This window comes from Lontra canadensis, unplaced genomic scaffold (assembly GCF_010015895.1).
Source record: "Lontra canadensis isolate GAN:19392208 unplaced genomic scaffold, GSC_riverotter_1.0 scaffold92, whole genome shotgun sequence".
Taxonomy (NCBI): Eukaryota; Metazoa; Chordata; class Mammalia; order Carnivora; family Mustelidae; genus Lontra; species Lontra canadensis.
Window position 1 is genome coordinate 3,105,120 of NW_022631086.1, and position 12,197 is coordinate 3,117,316.

Sequence of the window (12,197 nt, forward strand, 5' to 3'; positions counted from 1 at the left end):
ATTGTTATATTAAATTATACATCAGGTATTTCAGAAAAGACTAATAGAATGCATGCAGATACAAGTTTGCTAGCTTCTATTTTTCTTCAATAATCCACTTGCATTAGGATCCTCAACTTAAGATCTGTTTCTGGGACTTAAGAGAATTAGTAACAGAAGTGATGCTAGGAAATAGACTCTATGAATGATGGTGTGATACTGGATCACTCGCTGTCCAGATAGCAGAACCCCATCATGCAGTTTTTGATGAAGTACAATTTGCAATGTCAAGTAATGGTCAAACTGATGTTGCTCTTCACTAATGCTAAAACCTGCCCATTGGAGATCTTGCCTTTGAAATGGAAGAGATTTATTCATCAAACCCCTGGCTATCATAACACTTTTAGCTAACCAGCTTAAAGTTCTCAAAAAAAATTTTTAACTCTGGAATGATAAGGAAAATATCTGTGAAATTAGTTTCAGAAATGGAAAAATGTCAGGAAAGGGACTTTTATTAATTCATTCATAAAAGTTTGGATGATGACAGTTTTATTCTAATTATTTTAACTTTTAAATCTTTTTTTATTATTTTGTTGCCTAAATATTCTAACAGATAAAAACCATAAAAGCATATTTGTTTTTATTCTTCCTAAATTTAAAGAAAACGCATTTTAATTTCATACTTTGTTGTGAATTTTCAGAAAAAACCTTTGAAAATATCCTTACTTTTCAAGTTAAGGGAATTCCATTTTATTGCTGGTTTGCTAAGATATTGATTCTTATATCATTATAAGTTATAAATTTTATCAAATATTTGTATGCACCTGTTGAGGCTGACTGCATACTCTTTCTTTTTTAAAATTGTATTATTAGGGGAATTCAAGAAGGACAACCAACCAGCTTTCATTTCCTGGATATATTCCACTTAATTCTTCTATCTATAGCGGTTGTTTGTGTGTGTTTGCCTGTATTGCATATTCATATATAATTTTATTTAATTTGGCAAGATTTTAAATAGAATTGTGTGTCATGTTCAAAATGAAATTAGTCACTACTTCTCTATTCTCATATTGTATCTAACTGATTTGAGTAAGAAGCATATATTAACCTCATAAAATAAAATAAGAACTTTCACTTTTAAAAAAAGAATTCTCACTTTTACTCTCTGGAATACTTCACTTAAGACTGAGATTATTTTGGGGTGCCTGGATGGCTTCAGCTCAGGTCTGATCCTAGGGTTCTGGGACTGATCCCCATGTGAGGTGAAGATTCTGCTTCTCCTGCCCTTTTCCCACTTGTGCTCTCTTTCTGAAATATATAAATAAAATCTAAAAAACAACAACAACTGAGATTATGTCTTTTTTTACAGTGACAGGCCAGCATAATGTTTTGGACTTTGTAGAGATTTTCTAAAATATTGACACAATTTCTTCAATGGTTGCTGGTATATTTTGGTCATCTATTGCTTTCTTAGCTTTGACATATGTGTTTTTTTTTTTTTTTTTTTTTTAGCTTTGACATATGTTTTTATTCGAAGTCCATTTCAGGTACATTTCCAAACACAGTGGCATTAAATTCTCTGCTGATTTTTATAAGATATTATTGTCTTCTGATTTTTATAGGATTGTATAGGATTCTATCCTGCATCTATACTCAAGTATCTCACCATTGCTGAATTCATGTTTTTTTTAATTAATTTCCAGAGTTTTATCTATTAAATTCTCTGCTGATTTTTATAGGATATTATTGTCTTCTGATTTTTATAGGATTGTATAGGATTCTATCCTGCATCTATACTCAAGTATCTCACCATTGCTGAATTCATGTTTTTTTTATTAATTTCCAGAGTTCTATCTAGTTTGTTAGTCTTTTTGAAAAAGAAATATATAAAGGGATTATTAATACTTTCTACTATACCTCAGTTTTCTATTTCAAATCTATGCATACTAGAATTATAATTTTCTTTATTCAGCTTCCTGGAGATTTATTTCATAATTCTTTTTCTATTTCTTAAATCAGATACCTCATCCATTAATTTTTCTTTCATTTTTTAGTAAAATAGCATATTCACTTAAGTCAAATGCAATCTTTCCCACAGCTCTGTATTTCTTATATACATTTTAATGTCCTCTGACCAATTGGCTTTTTATAAGTATGTGTATTTATAAGTATTATAGAAATACCAAAGGTCTGCTATTTTGTAATTCTTTTCTATCTTCATTGATTTTAGATCATAGAATTAGCTCTGAATAGTTACAATTCTCACATAGTTACTAAGATACATGTTTTGTTTCGGGGACACATTAACGCTCAGAGTTTGTCTTTGCCAGCAGTTTATTAATACATGTTTACTGCAGGAATTTCACAAGCAATAGCATTCAGGATGATGCCTTGTAGTAAGCCAATAAAGAAATAACATACTCTAAACCAATGATAGATTAATCACACTGTTGTTCCAGGCAACAGGAGATGAAAGGAATAAAGTCCAAATTTGGTTGAGGTCTATCATTATAGGAGTTGGTTCTAGGGAGAGAGGCTTAGCCAATTAAAAGCTGACCTCCAGCTGCCAGCACAAAATTAAAAGTCTGGGGCACCTGGGTGGCTCAGTGGGTTAAAGCCTCTGCCTTAGGCTCAGGTCATGATCCCAAGGTCCTGGAGTCGAGCCCCGCATCAGGCTCTCTGCTCCATGGGGAGCCTGCTTCCTCCTCTCTCTCTGCCTGCCTCTCTGCCTACTTGTGATCTCTGCCTGTCAAATAAATAAATAAATAATCTTAAAAAAAAAAAAAAAAGTAAAAGTCTGCTGTTGCTAGGGAACAACCACCCTGGTGTTGACAGGCAAGAAGACCTCCTTAGTGGGCAACTGCAGGTTTTCATCACTGCCAGTAAGATTTGCCTTTTACTGTGGCAGCAGCTAATTGACCCAAGGTCTTCAGGAGTGTTATTTAGACCAGCAAAGAGTCATCTTACCCAGACCCAACCTCAGACGGTTCTCACAAACTCTGGGTATTTATTTGCTATTGTTATTTCCTCATATTTTTATTGATAAGCCCTCAGCAGGTCCATCAGCAGCTGAGTTAATGAGAGATTATCAATAACAACAAATGAGATCATGATGATAGCCTGTCATGGCTTACTTTATTCTTAATCAAAACAACTGTACTCTTAAGAAAAATTTTATTTTTGTCATAAACAAGTGGATTTAAATTTATATCCAACCAATATACAACAAAAGTCTTTGGTTCAGTACGCATTTAAATTTTGCAAACATTCCATAAGTGTTTGAAAAGAATGTATTCACTCTGATTATTGTTTGTAGGATTGTGTATGGTCATGAAATAGTTTGTTAATGGTCTTTTGCAAATTTTCTAAACCTTGCCCGTATTTGTTTACTTGATATTTCAGAAAGTTTTATTATACAACCCTCTGGTTATGATTTTTCAACAATTCATTGTAAAACTAATAATTTGTGCTTAAGTAACAGTGATATTAGGTATATACATATTTGCCCTTTTATTGTGTCCTTCTGTTGAATTGTTCTTTTTCTAATATGTACTAAATATTTTTAATCCAAAAAATTCCTTTTCTTTCAAAGTTTAACTTGTTTATAATGTGACTCTACCAATTTTCCATTGATGATTATTTGTCTGATGTATCGTCTTTTATTATCTTATTTTTGAGCTTTCAGGGCCTTTTTATTTTTAAAAGCACATAGCTTGATTTTAAAAAATCTAATCAGACAATCACTATCATTTAATAAGCCAGTTTGTTCTATTTACATTTATTTTATTAATGATGTATATGGATTCATTTCCATTCTCTTCATTGTTATTTATCTATATCTATTATTTGATTTTTCTATTATTATTTTACTCCCTTTCTGAATTCTGTCAATTATCAAGTTTTCTTTATTCCCTTTTTTTAATGAACATTGAATACTATTCTTTTATAGATTACTTTTTTAATACTAACATGCCATATAAGGTTTCCATCTTAAATTACCTAAGTGTTTTTGTGCTCTAAATTAATTAGTATCTCTCCATTAGTCTTGAGCATAACTGCAGCTTACATGCTTTTTACTCAAATTAATATAATTCTATTTTTTTAAATGTATTTATTTATTTGAGAGAAAGAGAGTACACTCTAGTCTGGGGAAAAACAGAGGGATAGAAGCAGACTCCCCACCAAGCAAGGAACCTACCCTCCTTTTGATCCCCTCACAGCCCAGATCATGACCTGAGCCAAAAGGAAGAATGATACATTCAACCAACTGAGCCACCCGGGGCTCCAATATAATTCTATTTTAGTTACATTGTTTTTGGAGGATTTTGTCTACATTTTTTGTCAGCTTAGCTCAGTATGTGTTATAGCTTTGACCCAGAAAAATAAATGCCCTTTAGGCTGTGTTGCACTTTGAATATTAAGAAACCAAAATTAGGAATTCTTTAGCGAAGAAATCCACTTTTAACATGTTAAGTACAATAAATAGAGGTTAGAATATGCATTTTCGTTATCTTTTTAATCATTAACCAAGCATGTTGCCATATGGTTTCGCTTATTTGTGGAGCATAAGGAATAACACGGAGGACAAGGGAAGATGGAGAGGAGAAGGGAATTGGGGGAAATCGGAGGGGGAGATGAACCATGAGAGACTGTGGACTCTGAGGAACAAACTGAGGATTTTGGAGGGGAGGGGGGTTGGGGGTTGGGTGATCCTGGTGGTGGGTATTAAGCAGGGCACGTATTGCATGGAGCAATGTGTGTGGTGCATAAACAATGAATTCTGGAACACTGAAAAGAAATTTTAAAAAATAAATAAAAATTTTTAAAAAAGAAAAAGGAAAAAAAAATCAAGCATGTGGTTGAAATACAACTACAGACAACTCGAGAAATCCTAATGTAATCCCATTGGGTATAAGCAGATCAAATGGAGTCATTCCATTTTATTTCAGTTATCTAGTACTCACTATGCTTCGTCAACTATTTGCAGAACTGACATGTGAAGATACATGCAATCAAACCTGTAGAAATAGAAAACAGTATGTTAAAATTTAAAGAATTGGATAAATGTAACTTTTTGCTCTTTGAAACAAGATTTGTTTAAGTAAAAAGAGAAGTGAATTATAAAGAGTGGCTTTCTTAAAGATTAATAATATTTAACCCATAGACAGATCTAAGAATGAGCAAACTATGAAATCAATCAGAATTGTCCTTGTCACTTTTTCCCTTTGCAAAACAAATGACATGGAGCTCCTCTATTCTTCTGCACTGTTCGGCAACACTGGTTTCTGTTCATATATACTGACTGGACTCACTTCTCTTAAAATATCTATCCTCTAAAAACTTATTCATTTCATCATAGTTTGATTTCTGGCATTTAGACCAAAGTAAAGGCAATAAAATATTACCATCCTCACAAAACACTGTACTTTAGTAGTCCCTTACTGCTCTTGGGTCCTGAAATACCTATCATAGCTTGAATGTAATGATCATTGGATAAATTTATTTTATAAATCATATTAAATTATTTTTTAAAAAATTCATATGTATATTTTAACCACTTGAGATAACATGGTAAGCTGTGCTGAGAAGACGATATTTATTACATTTTGGTTGAAGCAAAACATGAAAATCATCAATTATTCTTCTAGCTTATAATGGTTTATATGAAAACCATTGTGTAATTGAACTGTGCTACTGTCTTATCATGGACCAAAATGCAAATGAAATGATTTAACAATAAGTTATCTGAAATCCCTGTTCCCTAAGGACAGTCTAAGTAAACCCAGAACCCCAGAATAATTAGTTGTGTCTTCTTTCACTCTTAAATAAGTCCCAAATTGGATGACAGATTATATAGTCTCCAATATTTTCAACTGGAGTTGAAAAATACTTATGATAAATGACAGCAGATTCAGGAAAGTCAGATATGTTGCATTTTAAATAAAGTTTATTTTTCAAATAGAATGAAAAATGTGTTAAAAAATAGTTTCTTAAGGCATCTGGGTGGCTCAGACGGTTAAGCATCCAACTTCTGGTTTTAACTCAGTTTTGATCTCAGGTCAGGGTCATGAGATGGAACCCCACAACCACTCTGCACTGGGCATGGGGCCTACCTAAGATTCTCTCTCTCCATCTGTCCCTTCCCTCCATTGGTGCATGCACACTGTCTTTATTATTAGTAGTAATAATAATAATTTCTCATATCCAAACTTTTGACTACTAGGAGTAAAACATATCTGGCTAATTTATGAATGAAATTTGTAAAATCAAACTTTGATGCATATTTAACAAAATATGACTTCATTTGTCATCCAGATCAAAGGATAGAGTGAAATTACATGCCTAAGTCTTTTATGAAAATGTTTGATATATTTATTACCACCACATATAGATGAGACAGTTACTGATGACAGAGTATCTGTTGCTTATTAGATAATTAGAAAATAAAATTCAAGCAGAAACGACAAAATCTAAATCGTAGTATAATTTCTGTAGTTTATGATGGCTATTATGTCTACTTAGTTTATCTCACTTAAAATCCATGGCACTGAGGAGTCCATGAAAATTTTGTTTATGGAAATTGAGTTGTTTAGTTGTCATCAATTCATTCAACAGATATTTAATAAGCACCCATGACCTCAAAGAAGTGTAAGCTGTAAGAGCAACTGAGAAAAAAATGCATTTACACCACACATTCTACAGTCTACAAATATTCATTCTTTCTACAAATTCACTTTATACAAATATTTATTGAGTCACTGAAATGTGCCAGGCTAGGGTTAGGATAGGGGTTAGGGTCTAGATCCTTAAGATATTTCAGTGACTAAAAGTCAAAACATTTTTGTCCTTGGGAAGCTTACAGTTTATAGATAATAATTTTTTAAAAAAGTAAATTGTATGTTATGTTGGAAAATAGAATAGTGTAAGAGAGACTGGGAGTGCAGCAGAAGTTTTCATTTTAAGGAATTCTTACCAAGAAGATATAGGAGTTGTAAAAATATATATAATTAATTTTTCAGTATTCTTCAGATTTTATGTTTGGATTGCTCTGTGCAAAGGGGTTCTAGTCATTCAAATAAAGAAGATTAAAAGAAGAAGTGATTTGAGTGCATATGTTGCCAACAGTTGTGACACATTTAACTCAATTCTGTCTGACACTTTCTACCAGGAGATAGAGTCCGATCCCACAGGTTAAAGGTTCTGTTTTATAAGACTGCTTCTAGACACCTTTCAGATGCAGATGGCAAGTTCAGGCTGTTACCTGTGCTCCTAGCTATAAATCAAAGGGCCCCATGATCCCCTCTTGGGTCCAGTTAATTTTCTAAAGTGGCTCACAGAACTCAGAGAAATATTACTTTCTAGATCTCCAGTTTATTATAAAATGATTTAACTTAGAAAAAGTCACATGGAAAAGATGCATAGAGCAAGTTATATGGAAGGGGCTCCGAGCTTCCCTACCTGTTCTGGGTGTGTTACTCTCCCATCATCTCCTGTTCACCAACCTGGAGTCTCCTAATCCCAACCCTCTAATCACTAGGTTGGTTTCCCTGGCAACCATTCCTTCTCCTTAGTGACTTTCTAACTGTCACAATATTAACATAAACAGGTATGGTTGAAAGAGGCTTGTTATAAATAACAAAAAACATCCATTTCACTTGTATTGCTCTGGAGCTATTTCAGGAACAGGGAACAAAACTAAGTATTATAACAAATAAGGTTTCTCTGGCTCTTGTATTGAAAATTGGGAGGGTTTTAAGACCTGTGTGCCTGGAACCATGATGAGGACCAATTATATATTCCTAATTATAAATCACAGTATCACACAAGGATATTCTAGGTTTCTAATCCTTCTTAGTTTTTTGTTTGAGTTGTGAATGAACAGGCCAGTATCCCAGATAAGGAATATAAAGGAAGGAATAGATTTCAAAGATGCACACAGGCAATGAATATGTGGCCAACAGAGGGTATGAATATGAAAAGGTGGACAGGGCTAGAGAAAGAACCTCAAATCAAAATTCAGTACTTGAATAAACATAGGTAGAAGGAGAGGAAACAACTACAACAATAATTTAAAAACCAAAAAAAAAAAAAAAAAGACAATTAAATAGGAAGAGAATGAAGATTTAATTCTATGGTACAAATCAAGGAAAGAGAGAGCTGGAAGAAGAAAATTACCAAAATGGGCAAAGCATCAAAAATAAATAAATAAAATAAAATAAAGTAAAATGATAAAAACTGATCTATTGGCTTTAGTACAAGGAAGATCATTTGCACTGATGGCAGTAGTAGTTTCAGTGGACTTAAGGTAGAAGCAAAATGACAATAAATTGTGATTAAGAAGAAAGTAGGAGAGTGACGATAACAAATGTAGATTACTCTTTCCAAAGACCTACCATGAAGGCAGGTCTAAAAAAATTGTAGAGGAAGCTAAAAAATAGTAGTAAAAATAAAAGCTAAAAAATAAAGTAGTATAAAAATAAAAATGAAAAACTACTAAAAAAATAGAAGAGGCATAAAGTGTATGTGTGTGTTTGGGGGTTGTAAATACATAAAGAGGGAGGTAGAGAGAAAGAATGGAAAGTGGAGGGAGGGAAAATAATTATGCTAATTGGAAAGAATCAGGTGATGAATTAAAATATTAAAGAGAGGAAATGAAAGAATGAAATAAGGTCTCAGTGAAGGTAGGGGAAAAGGAATGCTTTGGGACTGGAGGAGGAAAAAAAAGGAAAATATGTTCAAATAAAAATAAATTTAGCGGAGAAGAGGTGAGGAGCATACTGTGACTTTATTCCATTGAGCTTTTATATCTTGTTGAAAATGAGGAAAAAGAAAAAGACTTAGATGAGCCACACTAGAAAATTGAAAAAAACAAACATATGACAACAGTTAAAATTAATTAAACAATAGCAAAGTTCAGAATAAGCTGTAGAGCCCTAATTTTATTTTAGCAGTACTCACCTGCCATACTATTTGGATTTTTCCAGCAGTGGTTGCAGAGCAGCCAGTGTGCAGAAACCAAGAGCATGGGTTCGTAGAACAATTCACAGAAGAGAAAATGGAATGGGCTAGGAGAGTTTATCTGACAATACAACTCCCCTAAGAGCTCTTTACCCAGAGCCAATCCATGGGGACACTATGAAGATGCCTTCCAGGGTCAGCAAATGTCTCCTGAATTTGCTTTTAATTTCCAATTTTATTTCATCCCATTTCAACTCCATACTCTGCATTCTGATAGTCTAGCATGCGTAACTACGGTTTCCACCCCCATCCTCAGAAAATAGGCCCAGGTTCAATATCTAGGCTTTGTCTTATCAGGGTGACAGTCTAGGCAAGGATTCACAGAGCAGCCCAGCTGGTCCACTATGCCCAACCGTCTTGAACTGAAGTCGTGTGTCCTAAACAGTGGGTCGAAAATACTGAAAGCCACTAATAGTATATTTTCCACCATGAACAATAGGTACACAAAGCCAGAATGTGACTATAAGGTATCTTTCTGTTATAACTCGTTCAGAAGGACATATAGACACTTTGGGACAAGTAGCATACTTCCCGATTTAAAGCATAATATTAGTAGTTAGTTTGTCAAGCAAAAATTGCACTGGTAAAGTTAAACAGGTGAGGAATAAACCTTATTTAAGACTATTGCAAGAGGGGAGAAGGGCCAGAATGCAATCTGAAGCCAACACAGCCAAAACAAAAGGCTTGTGTTTTAAAACGCTAGAGTGAGCCAGAGTGTGAGCCATCTGTGTTTGCTAATCCTTGAAGGCCAGAATATTGGCTCATTTGTTTTTTGTGCTACTAACAGCTGTGTTACTAACAGAATGCCTTGGAAACATTCCCATATTAGGAACATGGTATGTCTTCAGTGGGTTGAATTAAATGGAATTGCAGTGTTGGCCAGATAATGATGCAGTTACATTAGACTCCATAATTTCAGGGCTTATGACATTAAGTTTCTTACTCAGTACAAGTAAGATTAGACCATTGTCCTATGCAGATGTACACCAGACAGTGACTCTGCAATCCAGATCCTATCATCCTGTGATGCCACCAGCCTCAGCATAGCCTTCAGGGCCATGGCGACAAGAGAAGAGAAAATGTGAGAGATCAAGCAGGATTTCATATGGACAGGCAAATACATCACTTTCACTTCCCATCTGTTGACAAGAGCCTAGCTGGTCTCAGCTGAAATGCCGTGTCTCAAAAATGTAGTCTTAGGTGCTCAGAAGAATGAAATTAATATTAAGCACCTTGTGACCATAGCATATTTTAGGATTTCAGTCAGCATCTCAGCCTGTATTGGGACTTTACAGGCCTCTCTGGGTCTGCATTAAAGCAGTAGTTCCTCAAATGGAAACTGTCCTCATGAGATTCCCTTAGAAGTAAAAGGTTGTTACAGTCAAATGAGTTTGAGATCAATGTAGACTATTTATTTTTTCCCATAGTGACTTACCATGCACTTTAGTAACTTAAACTCTGAGAAGTCATATGGTTAAAACAAAAACAAAAACAAAACTTTTTAATTTTGTTTATCCCAATGTTTCCCAATTTTTTAAAAGATTGTTTTTCCTTATTTTTATGAATCATTACATCAGACTTAACTATTATTCTGTGGAACAAATTCTGAGAGCAGATTCCCAGAGAGTAAGATTTTAATTTTGCCTCAACCTTGGAATATTAGAAGAAATTAAAAAAAAAATGCATCCTCATCATATCAATCTGTATAATTTTTAAGAACTTTTCCCCTTCTACATGTATTACTTCCAGTCTTTTCCACATTTACCCCCACTAGAATATAAGCCCAGGATAGTGGGAATTTTGTTGACTTTTTCCTTGCAGCTATTTGCTGGGTAAATGAAGGAATGAACCATTATGTAACCTACTGATCTTTCCGTCCAAGGTTTGAATTCCCAAGTTGTGGTTCTTAACCAACCAAAATAGTGTTGGGAGCCGTAACAGGTGATTTATGCATCTTGATATCCTGGCACTGGAGGATCCCATCTTCCCCAATATATCTAACTACTTTTATTTTGAGAACCCTAGGTTCCTTATGCATACCAAACCCCAAGGTCTACAGCCCACATGCTCTCATGTACACATAGTAGCACATAAACACATTTCTGATATATATTCTAAGGACTCTTCACACAAGCAGGACATTTGGGACTTTTCACTGAATGCAAGGAGTGCCTCAAACAACTCCAGTTTCTGCTTCTTTTTTTTTTCTACTTTTTTCCATGTTACTTCTTACTGGATCTATGAAGAGAAATCACCTGGTATTTAATGCTGCCTCAGATAACAGAATGAATCCTGGAAGTAACAAGGCATATGTTAATAGTCTTTAGTAAAATCCCTAAAATTAATTCATATTCTCCAGGTTCTGGATTCATTGGCCTTTGGAAAGAAAAATAAATTTTTTATACATAATACCATTTTTACAAACTTTCAAATGAGTGGTAATACAAAAACCACATTATTTAATATCAGAATGAATGTTTCCTCTTTCATGCTTTAGGGGGGAAAAACTCCTTATTTATCTAATAAAGACCCCCATTTCTTGGAGTAAAATAAAAAGATCTGTCAGCAATTAAAAAAAGAAATTTTCACAAAATCCATTTGATTCTATGAACTCAATAATCCTTTCAAGTAGTGATTATTTAGACGGCATACTCTTATTGTGCATACATATGGTTTTTATTAGGTGTCACTAGAATTTAAGAAAACGGTAGTTCCTCGTATGTTTCTTCAAATTTTATTAAATTCAGTATCAATAGTGCATATCTATGAACATCAATATAGGAAATAATACATCTTTCAAAACTATCTCAAGAAGATTTATTTAATGACTTGAAAGGGCACCTGGGTGTTCAGTCATTAAGCATCTGCCTTTAGCTCAGGTCATGATCCTGGGACCCTGGGATCACCTGAGCAGGGCTCCCTGCTCAGTGGGAAGCCTACTTCCCCCTCTCTTACTTCCCCTGCTTGTTTTTTTCTCTCTCTCTGTCTCTCTCTCTCTCTCTGTCAAATAAATAAATAAAATCTTTAAAAAAGAAGAAGAAGAATTTAATGACTTGCTATGAAATTAGGTAAAGAGATACTCTGCTTCTCTCCATGGGTGCTAGTAATAGAAACAAATCCCCAGAGACCTTAAAATAAAAATATCAGCTAGAAATAGATAAGTACAGAGCATCATGTCCTTAACAAAAGAAAATTGAATG

The 12,197-nt window shown here is 34.0% G+C and overlaps 1 protein-coding gene across 1 annotated transcript in view; it reads right to left on the reverse strand.

The window, feature by feature from the left end:
• LOC116854496 (rabenosyn-5-like) overlaps window positions 1-10,057 on the reverse strand; it is a 29,967-nt gene extending 19,910 nt beyond the window's left edge. Inside the window, exon 1 of the mRNA XM_032836406.1 lies at window positions 9,983-10,057. Coding sequence (XP_032692297.1) covers window positions 9,983-10,057 — 75 coding nt within the window. The remainder of the gene's footprint in view (window positions 1-9,982) is intronic.
• Window positions 10,058-12,197: the final 2,140 nt, after the last annotated feature.